This window comes from Tyto alba, unplaced genomic scaffold, assembly GCF_018691265.1.
Source record: "Tyto alba isolate M040663 unplaced genomic scaffold, T.alba_DEE_v4.0 Super-Scaffold_8, whole genome shotgun sequence".
Classification (NCBI taxonomy): domain Eukaryota; kingdom Metazoa; phylum Chordata; class Aves; order Strigiformes; family Tytonidae; genus Tyto; species Tyto alba.
Window position 1 is genome coordinate 20,932,565 of NW_024881329.1, and position 18,826 is coordinate 20,951,390.

General features: G+C 67.6%; 2 protein-coding genes across 4 annotated transcripts; both read right to left on the bottom strand.

Annotated features, from left to right (window-relative positions):
- Positions 1-520: 520 nt before the first annotated feature.
- On the bottom strand, positions 521-10,991 carry TNKS1BP1 (tankyrase 1 binding protein 1). 2 transcript variants are annotated; one of them, XM_042785373.1, is made up of 13 exons: positions 10,756-10,991; positions 10,402-10,505; positions 9,818-9,945; positions 9,019-9,655; positions 8,178-8,247; positions 6,096-7,403; positions 3,872-5,805; positions 2,543-2,834; positions 2,182-2,314; positions 1,953-2,092; positions 1,618-1,784; positions 1,116-1,181; positions 521-824 (listed from the first exon to the last, which is right to left on the bottom strand). In XM_042785373.1, the coding sequence occupies exons 3-12, from the start codon at positions 9,903-9,905 to the stop codon at positions 1,121-1,123; spliced, it is 4,830 nt and encodes a 1,609-aa protein (XP_042641307.1). In that variant the 5' UTR covers positions 9,906-9,945; positions 10,402-10,505; positions 10,756-10,991; the 3' UTR covers positions 521-824; positions 1,116-1,120. The 2 variants fall into 2 exon arrangements, with proteins under 2 accessions (XP_042641307.1, XP_042641306.1); XM_042785372.1 differs by having other exon boundaries at positions 8,178-8,250.
- Positions 10,992-11,713: 722 nt separating this feature from the next.
- SSRP1 (structure specific recognition protein 1) lies at positions 11,714-18,814 on the bottom strand. 2 transcript variants are annotated; one of them, XM_042784926.1, is made up of 17 exons: positions 18,595-18,814; positions 17,955-18,095; positions 17,404-17,592; positions 17,061-17,166; positions 16,338-16,528; positions 16,018-16,248; positions 15,818-15,921; positions 15,567-15,695; positions 15,039-15,260; positions 14,879-14,951; positions 14,244-14,382; positions 14,066-14,111; positions 13,214-13,337; positions 12,866-13,036; positions 12,549-12,640; positions 12,257-12,440; positions 11,714-12,047 (listed from the first exon to the last, which is right to left on the bottom strand). In XM_042784926.1, the coding sequence occupies exons 2-17, from the start codon at positions 18,006-18,008 to the stop codon at positions 11,979-11,981; spliced, it is 2,124 nt and encodes a 707-aa protein (XP_042640860.1). In that variant the 5' UTR covers positions 18,009-18,095; positions 18,595-18,814; the 3' UTR covers positions 11,714-11,978. The 2 variants fall into 2 exon arrangements, with proteins under 2 accessions (XP_042640860.1, XP_042640861.1); XM_042784927.1 differs by having other exon boundaries at positions 17,404-17,589; positions 18,595-18,812.
- Positions 18,815-18,826: the final 12 nt, after the last annotated feature.

The following is an 18,826-nucleotide window of genomic DNA, read 5'->3' on the forward strand; positions in this document are numbered from 1 at the left end:
TCGGCCCCGCGTGGGTGGGAGGGGGGCTGCTCAGCGTGACGGAAGGTTTGGGGTCGGGGTGGCATCTGTCCCCACTCTCCCTCGGCGTGACCCCCGCCCCCCCACCCCCACCCCAGCCAGCGCAGGGGGGGCAGGGAAGAGGCAGGATGGTGCAGGGGTGGGTGTGCGTGGCCGGTTTGCACACGTGGGCAGAGGTGTGCACACACGTGTGTGCAGCGAGTGTGCAAGGAGCTGCTTCCGCAGAGGGATGCTGGGGGGCGGGGGGGGGGGGGCAATAGGGGTGCAGGTACATATGGGGCACAGTGCATCAGCCCACACAAAGGGGTCTGCAATAGCTCCACGCACACCCCCTGTGCAAACACCCACGGGGATGTTTCTGCCCCCCCAGCCAAGCAGCACCCACGGGTGTCCTGGCGTGGGGCCCCGGCTGCGGGCAGAGAGCTCCTCCTGGTGGCAATGCCCACGGCAGCGTGTGTCCCCACCCCGCGAGGGCTGAGAGAAGAACCAGGGCCCCCCCCCCGAACCAATCAACAAAGTTTTATTGTCCTGTCAAAGTGGCACCAAAATCCTGACCTGTTGCTCTTTGTCTGAGGGTGATACAAGAGCAGGGGGTGAGGGGAAGGGAGGGGGCTCGCTGCCCACCCCCCAGCCCCCAGGGACTGAGAGGTGGGGGGAGGCAGGGGGGGTGGGGGGAAAGTGCCAGAGAGGGGGACGGGGACCCTGCGAGCATCGTACAAAGTGCATAGATGTGTGTGAGTGTGTCCCCGCGTGGGGAGGGGACCGTGGCCGTCAGCCTCTGGGGACGTGCCGGCCCGAGACCGAACCTGGAAGAGACACAGCAGGGAGAGGGGGTGAGGACCCCCCCGGGGTGACTCAGCCCTGGGGGTGACCCCAGCTGCAGCAGGCAAGAGGGAGGGGGCTGCCTAGGGGGCATGGGGATCCCCCTGCCTGCACATCCCCTTCCAGCTGTGCCCCCCCCCCCCCCCAGACACACAGTCCCCAGGCAGGGATTGTGGGGAGGGGGAGGCCCCCCGCTGTACCCCATCCCAGGCACTGGGAGGGTCCCATGTGGGTTGGGGTCCATCCCCCAGCATCCCCCCAACTCCCACACTCACCCCACTCAAGGCTTCTTCTTTTTCAGCTTCAGTGCCTGCAGCCAGTGTGGGGGGGAGGCGTCGGATCTGGGAGGTGTTGGCACGGCCTCAGCACGAGCCCCCCCAGAAACACCCCCAGGACCCAGACCGACCCCGGGGGCTCTAAGGGCTTGGCCACAAGCACAGTTTGGGGTGGAGCAGCCCGGGTCCCCAGCCAACGTGCCCTGGGAAAGCTGGGCTCAGATAAGCCCCCCCCTCCGGCAGCCACTGACAGCCCAGACAGCCCCAGCACCCCTCCAGATCCCTTTACACCCCTGAAGCACCCCAAAACCCCCATGCCTCTGGAAAAACCCACCTCAGCCCTGCTTTAGTGGGGCACGGACCTGGGCAACAGCCCCCCAGCACCCACGGCATCGGCCCCATCTGCCCCCAAACCCACATGCACACCCCTGCTAAGCCCCCCGGCCCGGCCCCAAGGCGCAGCCCCTGGCTCCCCACGAGGGTCCTGCACCCCAACACTCACCCTGAGGACTTCTCTGGCTTGGGGGGCAGCGCCAGGGGTTTCCCGCTCAAGCCGGGGATCTTGCAGGACTTGGAGCGCTGCACATGGGGGTCCTTGGCGGGGGTTGCCTTGCTGTCCCCCGGCGGTGCCCCCTCCTCGGCCGAGCGGTTTCGGCCCCTCAGCTTGGCCTGGGCGCAGAGGAGCGAGGTCAGGCAGGCAGAGGGTGCTCTGCCCCCTCTCAAATCCCCCCACCACCTCCTCCCCACGCCTCTCTGTGCCACCTGCCTTTGGCCAACCCCCCAGTCCCAACCTGCCTCAGTTTCCCCTCCCTCGCTCGGGGTCCCAGCGAGCCCCACCTTGAGGGCGGAGGCGTTGAGGCCGGGGAACAGTGGCACCTTGACCCCCTTTCCCGATGGAGACGCTCGCACCCGCCGGCTCTTGGGTTCTTCCGCTGCCTCCTCGTCTGAGGACGCTGCCGGGCGGGCTGGAAGGGGCTCTGCAGGGAGGACACGGGGTGCAGCGTCACCGTGAGACACCCCCGCCCCGGACAGACGGCCCCGCCGCCACCAGCCCGCGGCCTCTCACCTGTGGAGTCCCGAAAGATCCACCCGTCCCCGTCCGAGGAGGCCCCGGGGCGGAGGGCCGGGGCGCGGTGCCGGCGCTTGCGGCCCAGGCTGGCCTTGCTGCGGTACACGCTGCTGTCCAGGACCTCCGTGTCCTGCAGAGCCCGCAGGGACTGGTCACTGTACAGACCCCTGGGACCCCCACCCCACCCGCAGCAGCACCTGGGGGGGCCCTGAATCTGCAGCCTGCCCCTCAGGATAGGGGAAAGCCCCCATCCCCAGAGCAGGATGGGATCAGGGCCCCCAGACCCAGACGTCTCCGTGACAGCCAGGCTCTCCCCAGGTCCTGGGAGGGGGCTGGAAGCAGCCCCCACCCCACTCACCTCCAGGAAGGTGAATTCCTGCCCGGCGTGGTCTGTGGGTCCCTCGGGCTGAGGGGTGTCCAGGGAGAGCCGCTTCTCCTCCCAGCTCAGTGGTCTCTTCCCATCCGGGTGGTCCGAGGGGGCTTCTCCGCTCTCTGTGTCCGGCAGCAGAGGGGAGGCCCTGGGGCTCCGTGGGGCAGCGGCCGGCTCGGGGAGGTCCCGCTCCTCCTCGGTGGGGCTGGGCGGCTCGCTCTGGGGGGGCTCCGCCAGAGCATCATCCATGGGTGGGCTGGGGTCCGAGAGGCGGATGCTTCTGCTCGGAGAGACAAGACAAGACACCAGAGTTCCTCTGGCTCCACTTAAGAGAACCCCTATCCCCTGCCCCAAACCTCGCCTCCGTCAGCCTCCGGGGGAAACTGAGGCACGGGCAGGGAGAAGCGCTGCTCCCATGAAGTCAGGGCAGGACCCAGGTGTCCAGAACTCTCTCCTCTCTCCCAGGATGTCACACCAAGGCATGTGGCACCTCTGAAAAGTTCCCCCAAAGACTCATCCCAAAGGCTGGGACATAATTTGGGGACTGGGAAGGGCAAGGAGGCTGCCAGGCTCATAAGGGACTCAGGCCAACTCCCCTCCTTGGGGCAGAGAAAGGGGTCAGGCCCCCTGGCAGGGTGGGCACCTCCCAGGACGTGGCCAGGGGGACCCCAAGGGCAGGAGGAGGATCAGGGCCAGACAGCGTGTGGGAAGGTGTTGGCAGCAGGAAACTGCCCAGCTCTCAGGGCAGGGGGTGAGGGATCCCCGCTGCCTCACATGGGTTGACCAGGCTGAGGCCTTGCTGAGGCCCATGGGGCTTCGCCTCCCTCTTCCTGGGATCCTTATTTTCGGGCAGCTTGAAGGAATTTATCATTTTGGGAACCCCCAGCTCTGTAAATTTGGCTGAAATCAGGGTTCCCACATCGTGGTGAAGCATTAAGGGCATGGGGCTAATTCTGCCACTTTTTTGAGGGGCCAAGGGAACACCAGCAACCCCCAAACTTGGTACATGGCCGCCCACGTTGGAGGGAGACCAGCACAAGAAGCTTCAAGAGCATCACACCCTCCTGGATCAGCTCAGGACAGCAGATCCTGCTGGGACAAGGCAAAACCCACTCCCTCAAAACGTTCCCACTCCAGCTGTGAGGGAAAAGGCTGGGGAAGAGGAGCTCTGGCAGCCCGGGGTGGAGGTAGCAGGGCGCCCAGCCACGAGTGAGGCACGGTAAGACACAGCACGATGCCCGTGGCATCGCACCAGCACCCGACAGGGATAGATCCCTCCCCAGGGCCGCACTGCCACCCCCCCAGCACCCTCCTCACCCATCCGCCGAGCCAGCGTCATCTAGCAGGCTCTGCTCCCCGCCGCCGAAGTCCCGGCTGCGGGCCGCGCAGCGGGCGCCGAACGCGCTAGCCCACTCCCGGCGCTTGGCCTCGGCGTCGCGCAGCTCCGCGCTCCAGTCGACCGCGTTGAGGTCCTGGCTCCAGCCCGGCTCTTCCAGCACAGGCTGGGCAGAGCTGCAAGAGGCAGGCACGCTGCCCAGGCCCTGACCCCAGCCTGACTGGCCCGGTCCGGCCCCGCCGGCATCTCCAGTGCCCAGGCAGGTGGTGGCATCCGAGCTGCGGAAGGAGAGATCGCTGGGCCAGTCGCCCAGGGGCTCCTGCCGGCCCCCGGGCCTCACTGCACCAGCCCAGGACACAGAGGCATCGGGTGACGCTCCAGCACTGGAGGGATCTGGCACTCGCTCCGTCCCAATGATGCCAAATTGGTTGTGGCGCTCGGCTCCTCCGAGCTCTTCAGCCCAGTCCCTGCTATCGGTGGCACCATGCTCCCGCCGGTCGGTGCTGCCCCAGCCGGGCTGCGGGGCTGGGGCGTCGGGGCCACGGCAGCCAGGCAAGTCATCCTTCCCGACACCAAAAGCATCGACCAGCTCGGTTTGGCCGATGCTGCGCTCACCAGCCCAGCTCAGCCGGCCAGGACTAAACTCCCTTTCTTCTTTATCGGTGTTTGCAGAGCTGTACTCGCTGGCCCAGGCCGGTCTGCTGGGGCTGAACTCCCGGTCCTGGCTCTCCACGTCCCTGCTGCTGTACCCGTCATCCCAGGTCGGTCTGCTGGGTTTGAACCCACTGTCCTGGCTCTCCACATCCCTGCTGCTGTACTCGCTGGCCCAGGCCGGTCTGCTGGGGCTGAACTCCCCGTCCCGGCACTCCACGTCCCTGGTGCTGTATCCGTCATCCCAGGCCGGTCTGCTGGGGCTGAACTCCCCATCTCGGCTCTCCACGTCCCTGCTGCAGAACTCGTTGGCTTCAGCCGGTCTGCTGGGGCTGAACTCCCTGTCCTGGCTCTCCATGTCCCTGCTGCGGTACTCACTATCCCAGGCTGGTCTGCTGGGGCTGAACTCTCTGTCCTGGCTCTCCATGTCCCTGCTGCGGTACTCGCTATCCCAGGCTGGTCTGCTGGGGCTGAACTCCCTGTCCTGGTTCTCCATGTCCCTGGTGCTGTACTTGCTGTCCCAGGCCGGTCTGCTGAGGTTGAATTCCTTGTCTGGGGTCCCAGTGTCCCCAGTGCTGGATCTGCCAGCCCATCCCAGCGTAAAATCCTTCTCCTGGGTCTCAGCATCCCTGCTGCTGTATTTACTGGCCCAGTCTGGGGCGAGCTCCCTGTCCTTCATCTCCGCATCGCTGGTGCTGTACTCACCAGCCCACGCAGGCGTGGTCTCCCTGTCCCGGCTCTCCGGGTCCCCTGTTCCGTACCTGCCAGCCCAGCTGGGCTGCCCAGGGCCTGGCTCCTCATCCTGCTGCTGGCTGTGCCCCACACCGTAGCTGCTGCTCCAGTCGGCCTTCCCAGTGCCAGCCTGCTCCCTGCTGCCCGCGCTCTCCAAGCCGTAGCCTGTGCCCCACTTGGGTTTGCCAGCACTGAAGTCTTGGCCCTGCAGGCAGCTTTCCCCCGCGCCGCAGGATTTGGACCAGTCGCCGCAGCCCAGTCTTGTTTCTTCCATCAGCTCCGTCTCTTTGTAATCGTTGCCCCAGTCCCTCCCGGCAGTGCCGAAGGGCCCATCCTGCCGGTCCCCATCCTTGACGCTGCAGGTGCTGTCCCAGCTTGATTTGGTCCCAAATTCCCGGTCCTGCTCCGTCTCACCGGGCCAGTCTCTCTCCCTGGCCACAGCCTCACGGGTCCAGTCGAAGGTGCTGGTCTGGCGAGGGCTGCCGATGCCAAATTCGCTGCACAGGTCCTTCCGCGACCAGCCCAGCAGGTCCTGGGGGAAGAGGGTGAGAAGGGGGGAGAGGGGGTTAAAGCGGGGAGAGGGGGTGGCGGGCCCAACCCACAAAGCAGAGAGGGGACATGGAGAGGAAAAGCAGGAGGGACAAACCCTCGTACGCCTGTGGGACACAGCACCAGCAGGATCCCGTCCCGAGGGGCAGCCAGACCCCGCCACCTGCCCCCCCAGCCTCGGGACCCCCGGTTCCCAGGGTTCTCACAGCCGCCATCCCCACCCATCCCTCCCCAGCTCGCCCCAGTGTCCCCCAGCTCCCCACACCCCCTTACCTCCGGCCCCTCCGCATCCGGAGAGCCATGACCCACAGCGTGGGCCCCGGGCGACGCCAGCAGCTCCGTCAGCCAGCCCGGGTCGGGGTGGGGGTCGGGGCCCCCCGAGGACCCTTCGGCCTGGCCCGGCCCACCGGGGCCCTGCAGGCTCACAGGGGAGTCACCCACCGTGGTGGGATCCGGTGGGGCGGCCTCAATAAGGAGGCCGGGCTGGGGAGGGGGCTCGGGCTCAGCCGGGTCCCAGCCAGGCTCCGTCACGCAGAGAGGGGAGCGGGGCAGGGTGGCATCCTGCTCTGCTTCCCCTTCCTCCTCCTCCTCCTCCTCCTCCTCCTCTCGCTGGGCCACAGGACCCCCCGGACACGGAGCCCCCTCCGCTCCCCGGCTGCTGGCTGCCGCAGGGCCAGGCCCCTCAGACCCACTGTCCCCCTGGGAGTGTGGGGGGCTGGGGTCCAGGTCCTCCCCGTCCGACTCGCCCTCTTCAGAGAGCCCCGAGTCGGCCGTCTCCCGAATGGGGGACCGGGATGGGGATGCCAGCCGCCGTGCCCCCCGCGAGGGGAATGTCCACTCGAAGGACTGGGAGAGGCTCCAGCCGGACTCGCTGCCCAAGGATGGCTCTGACAGGGGGTCACCAGGACGGGGCAGGGCGCTCAGAGAGCCCCCCAGCTCCCCCAAACCCTGCCCCGCAGTCCGGGGCTGCAACACCCCCTCTGAAGAGCGCCGGAGCCCCGAGTCCCTGGCAGAGGGCGCGAGGCTGAAATCAGAACCCTCGGGGTACTGTGGGGACACTGGGGAGTCATCAGGTCCCTCGGGGTACTGTGAGGACACTGGGGAGTCATCAGGTCCCTCCGGGGAGCCTGGGGGACGAGAGGCTTTAGTAGGGGGCTCAGGGGGGGGGCTGGGGTGGCCTGGGTACTCAGGGGCAGCCTCAGGAGAACCAGGGGGGCAGGTGACTCTGGGGGGCAGTTCGGGAGTGCCGGGGGGGCTGGCAGTATCGGGGGATCCCTCCCCAGGAGTGTGGGGGGAGCCGGGGGAGCAGGACACGCCGAGGCGGGGTTCAGCGGCAGAGGAGGGAGCACCCGGGGCCTGGGTGGAGGTGGCCGAGAGCTCGGCTGGAGCCCGAGGCGGGGATTTGGGGGAGCCGGGGGCCAGGGTGGGGGAGCCGGGGGCTGGGAGCTCAGGGGGGGCATCGGGAGAGCCGGGGGCCGAAGCAGAGGGCTCGGCGGGCTGGAAGGGAGCTCCCGGGGCCGGGCAGGTGGGGGGCCTTGGGGAGCCGGGGGGTCCGAGGGCACCCGGCTGGAGAGAGGAGAGCTGTGAAAAGAACAGGAGGGGGGGAATGGGGCGGGGGGGGGGGGGGGGGTGTCATGTCACTCGAGAGGAACCTCCCAGGCATCACCCGCCCCCAAATCACAGCCCCCCGCTCCCGGCTGAGGGTCCCTCCCCACCCCAAACCCCAGGCAGGAGGTGCCCACGCTTCCCGCCAGCTTCCTGCGTGACTCAGCCCGGGCGGCTCCCAGCAGCCCTGCTCCCTGCCCCAAGCCCCCTGCCGCTGCCCCCCTCGCGCACCCAGACAGATGGAGAGGAAGAAATGAAGCAGGAGGAAGTAAAAACACCGCCCAGACTGGACCCCCACCACCTAGGAACCCCCCTTGCAGGCGTCACCCTGCCCAGCACTGTCGGGGTTAGTCCCCCACTGCAGAGTGACCCGGTGCTGCTGCCCCAGCTGTCACCCCCCACGTCCCCGTGGCCTGGTGCCCCCATCACCGCGGGGAGGGGAGAGGGGGGCTGGCGGGGTGCCCCAAAGGGCCTGTCCTGCCACATACCTGCCGGGTCACCAAACCCCAGCCGGTGACTCACAGCTGCTCCCTGCCCACGCCTCGGCAGCGGTGCTGGCACACGCCACCCCCTTCAAAATAACCTGGCCCCGCGCCCTGGCACCCAGCACGGGGGGCGCCCGGCACCCCGAGGAGAAAGGAGAGACACGCACCCCGCAGAGAGGGAGCCCCGGAGGAGACAGGAGAGCCCCGAAGGAGAGAGCCCAGGAGCAGAGCTGCCGCGGCGCGGGAGGGCCAGGCGAGAACTCACGTCACGGGGGGATGGCGGCCTCCGGCGTCCGCGGGGGTCCCCGGCACAGCTTGGGCCGGCTGGGGAGGAGCCGCTGCCAGGGAGAAATGGGGAAGGAGGATTAATTTCCCCCCCCCACCCCGTGTGCCTCCACTCTGCTCCGCCACCGCCCGGCCACAACCCACCCACTCCGGCCGCAGGAGGATGGGCTCGGGTGAACCGCAAGAGGCCTGTCAATCACTGCAAACCGTACCCAAAACCGGCACCGTGCTACCAGCCGGGTCGGGACCGCAAAGGGGAGGGAGGCAAAGCAGCCGCAATCCCCTTTCCGGAAAGCTTTCGGTCCTTTGGAGAGCGAGTTTCTCACACTCGGGTTTAAAATAGCCCCCGTCTCGCTCTCCCGGAGGTGCCCGGCTTTTGGGAGCGTGGCCAAGCGCTGGCTCTCCCCCAGGGCACCCTGCAGCCAGGAGTCCCCCACACCCACCCCCACCCTCCACGCTGGCATGGCCCGGTGGAGGAAAAAAAAAAAAAAAGAAAAAAAAAAGAAAAACAACAAACAGCAAAGATGGGGAAAAAGGAGCATTTTGCAGGGGGAACTACCCCCTCCCCGTTACTCCCAGCCTCGGGGCGGCCCGCCCGGCAGCGGGACGGGCTGGCTCCCTTCCCGGCCCCCGGGGGCGGCGGGAGCTCCCCAACCGGGACGGCCCGTTCCTGCGGTCTGAGCAAACCGCCCGGCGCGGCGGCAGTGGCCGCGGCCTTCCCACGAAGGCAGCTCAGGGCGCTGGAGGAACGCCGGCCCCGTGCCGCCAACCAGACCTCAGCTCCGTTATCCCCATTCCCAGGACACTCCCCGGCCCCTCACCTCGTCTCGGCGACCGGGTGCCCGTCGTCCCTCGTCCCCAGCTCGCCCGCCACGGGTTGGGGTGTCTGGCCGGGGGGGGCCACGTCCACCTCCCCGCTGGGACGCCTTCGGAAGGCAGTGAAGGTCTTGGAGCCGAAGCGTGAGGAAGGGTCGGGGCAGAAGGGTGAGAGCCGAGCCCGGTCTGGGCTGCCCGGGCCCTCCCTGCTGTCCATTTTGGCCAGGATCTCCTCCACCGTGGTGCCTGGAAATCGCTCCAGTTTGGTGGCCACCAGCACCGGCGTCACCTTGAAAGGAGCCGGGCCCTTGCGAGAGGGGGTCGGCGGGGTGGGGGGCACCTCCTCGCCAGGGGTCAAACCCGAGTCCTCAGCGGCTGCGACCGGCGGGGACAGGAGCCCCTTCCCGTTGGGGGTCTCGGGTGACTTGAGGGTGAAGGAGGGGCGCCGGAGGGGCCCCCCCAAGCTGCCCCCCCCATAGGGCTGGGGCCCTGCCAGGCGGTTCATCTTCTCGGCGGAGGGCAGCTCAGGGCGAGGGTGCCGTGGCCCCGGGGGGGTGGGCGGCAGGGAGGGCTTGGCGGGCACGGCCGGCTTGGGTAGCACCCGGGGTTTGGGGCGCACCGGTGGCTTGGGGCGAGCATTGCCTGGAAAGAAGCGAGGAGAGGAGAAACACTGCGCTGGGGGGGCTCCCTGGGCTGAGAACTGCTCCGGGGCACCCACCTAGCACCCCCAAGGGGGCTTTCCCAGCGCAGGCCAGCCCGGCAACCCCCCCGCCCCGCACCCCGATTTCCCCTGCTGGGACAAACCTTTCTCGGGGCTGCCGGCCACCAGCCCGGCCCCCCCGGCAGCGGCGCAGGGCAAGGCAGGGCGCAGGGGCTGTGGCTGGGAGGCCATGGCGAAAGCAGGGCTGGAGGACACAGCGTGGGGTCAGCCCCTGGGGAGAGAGGAAGGAGTGAGAAGCATTTTGGGGGACCCCCTTTGCCCGAGGCCGGTGGGTGGGAGCCAGCCTCTGCCGGCCCGTCCCCAGCAGAGTGCCACACCGGGCAGCCCTCTGCCAAACCAGTCCCCCTCCTCACTGCTGTTGCCCTCCATCCACCCCCCCGAGCTCCCTTCGGGCACAGCGTGCTCCCCCCAAACGCCACAGTGACACCCCCCTCTGCCCACACCCACCGTGTACCCCCCTGAACACCCTATGGCTCCTCTTTTACCAGCCCCACGTTAGTCGCCCCCACCGATCCGTGCCAACCCCCCGCCCCCCTCCCCGCACCAGTCTGCCCCAGTAACCCCCCCAGCCCCGGTTTGACTGTGCCAACCCCTCGCCCAGGCCCGAACGCCGCCTGCCAGCCCCCTAGCAGCCCCCACCCCGATCCCCGCGGGGTGCCCCGCTCACCTTCCCCACGGCAGCCGCATGTCCGGGGTGGGCCGGGGGGGGGGGGGGGGGGGTTGCCGTCCCCACGGGTCTCACGCCGCCGCCGCTCCCGTGACTCACCGGGGCTGCGGGGACAGGAAAAACCCGCTCGGTGCCTCCTCCCGGCCCTGCCCTCCCGCTCCCCTCCCCTCCCTTCCCCTCCCCGCTCCCTCCGGGCCCCCCCCCCCACCTCCTCCCCGCTCCCTCCACAGGGGACCCGCCGTCACGGCCACCCCAGCCCACATCTGGAAGCCATCGGGCCCCTTTCCCACCCACCCCGGGACGCGGGTCCGGCCCGTTGTGCCCCCCCCCCCCCAAAACCCTGGCGGGGCCTACTCGCGTCGCCGCGGCAACGAAGCCCCCGCTCGAGTAGCTGGGTAGGCCGCAGCCCGCGGGCCTAGGCCCGTCGCCGTGGTAACGGAGCCCCCCACTCGATTTTGGGGGGGGAAAAAAAAAAAAAAAAAAAAAAAAAGAAAAGAAAAAAAAAAAAAGAGATCCCCGCGGGGCCGGAGCGAGAGGGACCGCCCCCGCGGCGTCGGGCCCGGCGACCCCGGAGGGTCCTGGTTCCCCGGAGGCGCGACCCCCGCTCACCCGCCGCCGCCGCTGCATATTCATGAGCGCCCTCCCCGCCCACCGCCGGGCACGCCCCGGCACGCCCCGCCCCCTCCGCCAACCAGCGAGCGCGACGGGCCAGAGCGGTCCCGGCGCCGCGTGGCCGGGCGGACCACAGAGAGGAGGTGGCTAGAGAGGCGCCGAGCCCCGCCCCGGTGACACCCCGGTACGGGGTACGACCCCCCGGACCCGCCCCAGTGACACCTCCGCAGGGCCCACAGCCAGTTCACAACACCCCGACCCCTCCCCAGTGACACCCCAGTACGGCTCAGAGCCGCCCCGGCCCCCCCCCCCCCGCCGCGGCGCCGGTAATGCTGGGGGCTGGCGGGAAGCGGGCGCTGCCGGGGGGGGGGGGGGGGGGGGGGGGGGCGGAGCGGCGCTAATGGGATCAGGGACCCCCCGATCGCATCAGGATGGAGCCGGGGGCCATTAGCGGGGGGCTGGGGCCGCTAATTGGGACTGAGCTCAGCCCGGGCCCGGGTTCAAGGAGGCGGGGGAGGGCGGTAAGGAGGGGGGAGCCGGGCCCGCACCCGCCGCGGCTCGGCACCCACACTCACACCCTCGGTGGGGTTTTTTTATTCAATCGGAGTTGCCATGTGAACGGACCCAAAATACAAAAAAAAAAAAACAAACAAACAAACAAAAACAAAAACAAGGAAAGAGACAGAAACAAACCCGAGTATTTAAAAAAATAAATTGATGCGAAACAGGGCTGAGGTGGGGCCCTCCTGCCCCCACAGGGCCCCGCTCCCCCCCCAGGCACTGCGGGCTCAGTCGGGGAGGGGGGGGGGGGGGGCCGGGGGACGCCCACCCTGCTCCGGGCATCACAGCAGGAGGGTGCAGAGCAGCTGGGGGCGGGGGGCCAAGAGCCAGGTCCCTGCAGGGGTGGGGGGGGCGGCTGGGCCACCCCCTCCTCGCGCCGATCGGAGAACTCAAGAGGGACGGGGCTAATCCGAGCCAGACGCTGATTCCTCCGAGCTGGGGGGCAAGCTGGCGACCCCCTCCTCCTCCGAGTCCTGCGGGCAGGGGTGAGGTCAGGGGGGGTCGGGGGGGGCAGCTCCCCACCCCTCCCACACCCCACAGCCAGGACACGGTGATAGCTGTGGCCTGGGGACGTGTGTCACGCACAGACAGGCCACCTGCACCCTGAGGGATAGGACCCACGTCCCAGGGACAAGCCCCAAGGACCACCCTGAGCCCCCCCAGACCCTCCCCCGGCCCCCACCTCCTTCTTGCTCTCCCCCGAGGAGCTCTCGTCGCTGGAGACAAACTCCTTGCTCTTGAAGCTCTCGCTCATGTTCTTGGCGGGGGACTTGGAAGAGGACAGAGACTTGGAGCCAGCGCCTTTCCTCTCCACCTTCCCCTTCATCTGCTTCTCCTGCTTCTTCTTCTTCTTCTTCGACCTCTCCCTGCACACGGCGGGAGGGCGAGCAGAAGCGTTACCCCTCCCGGATGCCCGTCGCCCCCCAGCCCCGTGGCAGTGGGGGAGCAGCCTGCTGTGGGGAGGGCAAACTCACGCCTTGGAGCTCTCTGACTTGCTGCCCACGCTGTACTCCTTCATGGCCTTCTCATAGTCCCTCCTGGCATCTTCAGCCTTGCGATCCCACTCCTGCAGCACGACCACAGGTTTGGGGAGCTCCCCAGCACCCACCACCCCCATCGCCACCCTGGGCCGAGCCCACGCTCACCCAGCAGCTCAGCAGCCCCAAGGGCGTCCCGACCCCGCCCCCTCCGTGGAGCACCTGTGTCCCCAGAGCAAGAAAGACCCTGCCCGGCCCCCCCAGGCTCAGCTCGCCCCACCCACAGAGTGACCCAGGGGCCCTGTCCCCCCCACCTCCTTCTTCTCCTTGGACATGGCTTTCCAGAGCTCCCCGGCCTTCTTGGACAGGTCCGTGATGCTGATGCCGGGGTGGTCCGACTTGATCCTCTCGCGGCTGGCGTTCAGCCACAGCATGTAGGCCGACATCGGGCGCTTGGGCGCGTTGGGGTCCTTCCCCTTCTTGCTCTGGCAGGGAGGGAGGACACAAGGGTGAGAGGCTGGAACAGCACCGCTCACCGCAGACCGCGGGGCTGGGATCCAGGGGGGGCACGGCCACCCCTGCTCCAGGAGCGGGTCTGGGATCCCGAGGGGGCACAGCAACCCCTGCTCCAGGAGCGGGTCCAGCTCCCCACCACCTCTCACCTCCAGCTGCTTCTTGCGGGGCTTGCGGTCTTTGACGATCTTGGCTTTCTTGGCTGGCTTCTTCTCGTCCCGGTCGCTGTCACCGTCACCACTGGAGGAGCTGGCCGAGGCGTTGCTGTCAAACCTGTGTGGAGGTGCTTGGCTTCAGCGACAGCTCGAGACCCCCACCCCAAAAAGGTGAAGCACGAGGTGGGGGAGACATAGCAGCCACAAGCAGGCAGCAAGACTTGGCCCTGAACCCTCCCAGCCTCCAACAACCCATAATTCAGAGCCTTCCTGAGCGGAAGCTGTTATGTTCGTGCTTAACAGCTCTCAGGGGATTTTCCTTCCACGAACACGGCTCATCATTTTCTGACTTCCTGTAAATTTTAGGTACTCTCAGCGCCGCACAGCTCAACCCCACCGAGATCCACCTCCTCCTCCCCCTCCTCGGGCTGAGCCCGGCTCCCACCAGCGCACATGATGGCCCTTTGCGCCGGGGCAGAGGCGGCGATTCTCACCCGCCCTCTCCCCCAGCTCTGGATCTGAGGGAGCTGTGGCCCATCCTCCACTCCAACGGCTGAGGCCTCACCTGGGAGCCCCCCAGTTCCCCCCGAATGCCCCTCGCAAACCCTTTCCAGTTGTGCCGTGTCACTGCAGCAGCACAAGCCCAGAACCGCACCCGCTCCTCAACATCAAGTTCAGGCATTTATACGGCTGTGCCTTTTGGTACCATGATAAGGTATCAAATATCAAAATACCAAATCAAAAATTATACCACTCCCCAACGTTCACACAGCCCTGCACAACACCCCCAAACAGCACCTTCCAACTCTCCCCCCCTAGACAGATCCCTGCCCTGCCCCTACTCACTCTTCAGCCACATCATCATCCTCTTCTCCAGGGTTGAAGGACTCATCTGGAAGGAAAGCACCGGGGTCAGCTCACAGCGAGGCGAGGACGGACGGGACTTCGCTGGAGTGAGGGAAGAGGACCGAGGACACCCCCACCCCCCAGCAGTGCCTCACGCCTCCCCGGCCTCCACCCTCACCTGTCTCCTCCCCAGAGCCGTCGCTGCTGTCGTTGGCGTTCTCCTCCCGGATCTTGCCCTCCTCCTTCATCCTCTCCAAGTAGGCGTCGTGCTGGTCCTCATCGGAGTCGGCGTATTCGTCGTAGCTCTGCTTCATGCCCTGCGGGGAGAGTCGGTGTGAGAGCTGCCCCCCGCGCTCCCCCCAGCCTGCACACACCCCTTCTCTGGAAAATGCAACTCCTGGCATGCTCCTGGGTGGGCACGGCCCCCGACGCATGCATGGCACGGACGGGACACCCGCCACGTCCCCTCCTTCTCCCCATCAGGGCTCCAGAGAGAGGGGCAGAAAAGTTATGGGAGTTAGGGGGGGGGCCCCTCCCGCAAATCATGCCGGAGTTACTGGGTTTAGTCAGGGACCACCACAGCCATGCAGAGGAAACCTGCACCAGGAAGAGGAAGAGGAGAAAGAGGAAGGGATATCGCACGGACCTTTTTCCTCTACAAGGGCAAGGAGAGAAAAAAGAGGTGAAAAAAAAAGAAAAAGGGAAAAGCAGCAAAATTTCGGAGAGAAGACAGCCCCCAACCCTCTCCCAACCCCAGGCGGCGGGGCAGCTGTTCCAGCGGGGCATGGGGAGCCAGCCCGGCTCAGCAGGTACCTCCTTGAGGCCTCGGTTCTTGATGTTCAGCTTCTTGGCATTGACGAAGTCAAAGAGCTTCCCGTACTCCTCCCTGCGGGACAGGTGGGGCAGTCAGGGCTGGGGGGGCCAGCGAGGCCAGCGCCTTGGGGCACAGAGCGCGGCACGGCCCCGCGCCCACCTCTCTATGCTGCTGAAGGTGTACTGCGTGCCCTGCTTGGTCTCGATCTCGAAGTCGAAGGAGCGGGTGGTGGTGGTCCCACGGGCAAAGTTGACAAAGGAGATCTCGTCGAAGCGGATGTGCACGGGAGGCTTGTGCACATAGATGAAGCCCCGCTCCAGCGGGTAGAGGAGCCCCGAGCTGGCCTTGTAGGAGCAGGTGATGCATTGGGCTCCCGAGTGCCTGCGGGGGCAAACATGGCTGTCTGACACCCGTGGGTGGCAAACGCCCCCCTGAGCCCACCCCCACAGCAAGACAGAGCCTGGCAGCCGCTGCCCCAGCACGGATCTCAGAGAGCCCCTTCCCTCTGAGCGCAGAAGCGAGAGAGAGAGAGGGGCTGGTCATGCTGCCAGATTAGGGAGGGATCTCAAAGAGCCAGCCTCGGGCTGCCAGCCCAACAGCCTCTGCACCTCTCCCCATCTCCGCACCCTTTCCAGCAGCGGGGAGACCCCACATCCCACCATCCACACCTGCCCCAGCGCGCCTCACCCCTGGAAGTTGCCAGGCACGGTAATCTTGCGGTTCACCAGCGCCTTCATGACTCGGCTGACCATCTCGTAGAGGGAGCCTGACATGTTCTTGGTGAGCCGCCCCTCGAAGCGTTTCTCCACCTCCTCCCTGCATGACCAAAAGAGAGGGCAGCGCTGAGAAGGGGAACCCAGGAGGTTTGGTACCTCCCCCCCGGCTCCCCGCGGCCCCCGGATCCAGGGATGGGCTCGAGGATGCAGCCTTGAACTCACTCGTTCATGTTGAGGGTCAGGGAGATGTCCTCATCCTTGGAGAAGAGCAGGATAAGGAAGTGGTAGCGGGTCTGGCCTTGCTTTATCGGGGGATCCAGGCTGATCTGAAAAGGGGAGAGGAGGCGAGGAGCTGAAATCCCCCAAGGCTGTCGCTTGCCACCCTCCCCTGGGGGACAGAAGCCCCCTCGCCCCCCGCTCACCACAAAGAACATCTGCCGCTGGTCCTTGTGCGGGAGCAGGAAGAGGCGCAGCACGGTCGTGTAGGGGATCTTGTAGTCGAAGGTCTTGCCGTGGAGGTGCAGGAAGGTGGGGTAGATACGGATGTCGTACCGCCCGCGTGGCGTCAGGCACTGTAGCTCGCGGAAGATGCAGATGGCATCGCCGGTGGCCTGGATCACATCTGCCTTGGAGAGGACGTTCTGAGCGAAGGCCTGCAAGGGGAGGGAGTTACGGCTGGGCGGGGGCACCCAGCTACCCGCTCTGCCTGACCCACTGAGCCCAGGGCCCCCCCCCCGCTCACCTCCACGGGGTCCACGCCGTCCTCCTGGGTGGGGGGCACGTAGAAGCGAACCTCCATGAGCGAGACCTCGGCGTCATCGTTCTGGTGGAACTCCAGCGTCACCTCGTTCTTGCCCGTCGTGCACTGGGAGACGTTGCTGAGGGGGATCTCGAACACCGGCTGCTCCCCGATGTCGAAGGAGAGCAGCTGCCCTGGAGGGCCAGGTGCGCAGGGTCAGCACAGACCCTCAGCGTGCCCCTCCGTCCCTTCTCCAGCAGCAGCCCCTGTCCCCTCCCTCGGTCCAGAAGCGCCTCTCCTCTCCCCCCCCGGCTCCCTCCCAAATCTCCACACTCTCTCCTTCTGGCTGCAGCCCCAGAGACAGACCCTGCTCAGCCATGAGCGTGAGGGAACCATCTGTTCCCACATCCTGCTGCTCTCAGAGCAGGGAGAAGCATCCACCAGTTCCCCCAGTTCCATCAGGAGCGGGATCTGCCCCGCGCTCGCAGCTCCCACGCCGACCTTTCTTTTATGCTGACCGTTCCCTGCCCACAAAGCCTTCCCTGGGGATTTGGGGCCCTGTCGCGTTCCTGCAATGGCTAACGTCCTCGCTGTCCCTGAGGACACGGCCAGGAAGCGTGCAGCTGCCCAGGGGACCAGCCAGGTGCTGCAGCAACCGCTGCACTGGTGGGAAACCGTCCCAGCCCCACCCCGCACAGGGGATCCCTCTCCCCAGTAACTACTCACCTCCAAACCTCACTGTCCCCCAGTTCCAGCCCTTCACACACAGATCCTTCTCCGCCAGCTCCAGGCGGTAGTGGGCCTTGAAGAAATCTGAGAGTTTATCAAACTCCTGTGCCGGGGTGAGAAAGAGGGAAGGGCCGTTAGAAACCATCACGCACAGGCAGGCGCTGCCCAGAGCCCAGAACTGGGGCACAGCCACTCCCCAGCACAAGGGAAGCGGTGAGAAAAGGGGGGGTCAGAGATGCTCCAGGTGGGGTCAGCCCCGCCAGACGCAGGACAAGCACAGGCCAGCACGAGAAGAGCCGCCAGCCAGGGACGAGGACACGGCAGCAGCCGCGGCGCTCACCGATTCCCGGAAACCATCGTATTTGTAGACGTGGCCATTCTTGGTGAGCAGCTTGAGGCCGTGGCCCAGCGCCACGCGCCGCCACACGCCCTCGGCCAGCTCCGAGGCCTGGATGTTGTCCACTTTCCCCGTCTTGCTGTTCTTGAAGATGACGCCTTGGCGGCTCAGCCGCAGCCGCCCGTCGTTCTGCTGGGAGAGGCGGCCATGAGGCGGGGGGAACCACTGCCCCCCCGGGCACGACGGGCCCCTGTGACCCAGACATGGCACCTCCTCCGAGCACCGGCCAGCTTCAGCCCCCATGCGCTCCCCACCGCCCCGCCAGCACCCTCAGCACCACCCGCATTTTGGGGGCGATACCGCTACTGTCCGAGGGCTGGGGGGTGACCCAGAAATGCCCAATCCCACCGAGCGGGCTGGCCTCCCTTCTCCCCGCTCCCCGAACCGCTCCACAGCCCCCGCCAATGCCCCAAAACGCCTCAGCCCCCCTCCCTCCCACAGGGCGCAAGTGGGGGCCCCCCGGGACCTGTCCCCATCCCCCCCAGCTCACGCACCATGGATCCTTTCACCTCCTGATAAATCTCGTTGAACTCCAGTGTGTCGGCCATGGCAGCTGGGGGAGGCGCGGGCGGCCAAGCGCAGCAAGGGGCTCAGCTCCCCCCCCTCATGCGCGGTGACCCACGGGGACAGCGCAGCTGCGTGGGGGGGATGGGGGGTGAGCGGGGCCCGGCGCGGCGGCTCCCCGGGGGGAAGATGGCTTCCGCGGGGGGGAGGGGAGACTCGGCGAGTGCGGCCACCCCCGAAACCAAACCCCGGGTTGTCCCCCTCCCCCGCTCTCCGCACCCCACCGGGGCGCTGCCGCTTGGGGTAGAGCCGCCCCAGACCCCCCCGGGAACCCCTGCCCCCCTCTTCCCTGGCGCCCCCCCCGCTCCCCTCCCTTGTGCCCCCCCCCCCCCCGCCCCCGTAACCCAAATCCCGCCCCCCCGCTGCTCCCGGCTCCCAAATCCACCCCCCGGACCCTCAGCTCACCCCCACCGGGGATCCCAGACACCCCCCCCCCCCGCCGTCCCCCCCTTCCCCGGGGCTGCCCCCGCCCCCCCGGGAGACCAGACCCCCCCCGGGAGACCAGACCCCCCCGGCCCCGCTCCCACCCCCCCCCCCCGCCGCCACTTTTCCCGCCTGCGCAACACGAACCTCGCGCGGAGCCTCCCCCCGCCGCCACCGCCGCCGCCGGAAGTCGCCCCCACTTCCGCCATAGAGAGGAGCCTCTCTGGGCGCCGCCGCGGGAGGACCGCTCGGCCGCGGCGTGGGCGGGGCCATAGAGGCGCCGGGAGGACTCCGGCTAGAGAGGACGCAGCGTCCCGCGGCCGCCCCGCCATAGACGCGGGGGAGGCGAGAGCGGCCGATTCTCGCCTGCCGCGCTGCC

Coding starts and splice junctions, on each gene's coding strand:
- TNKS1BP1 (XM_042785372.1), bottom strand. CDS start 9,905: ATGGCCTCCCAGCCACAGCCCCTGCGCCCTGCCTTGCCCTGCGCCGCT. Junction 5,806..6,095: donor CGGATGCGGAGGGGCCGGAG/GTAAGGGGGTGT, acceptor CTCTTCCCCCAG/GACCTGCTGGGCTGGTCGCG. Junction 2,835..3,871: donor GACGCTGGCTCGGCGGATGG/GTGAGGAGGGTG, acceptor CTCTCCGAGCAG/AAGCATCCGCCTCTCGGACC.
- SSRP1 (XM_042784926.1), bottom strand. CDS start 18,008: ATGGCCGACACACTGGAGTTCAACGAGATTTATCAGGAGGTGAAAGGA. Junction 15,922..16,017: donor AGCGGCAGATGTTCTTTGTG/GTGAGCGGGGGG, acceptor TCCCCTTTTCAG/ATCAGCCTGGATCCCCCGAT. Junction 15,261..15,566: donor GTGCCTGGCAACTTCCAGGG/GTGAGGCGCGCT, acceptor TTGCCCCCGCAG/GCACTCGGGAGCCCAATGCA.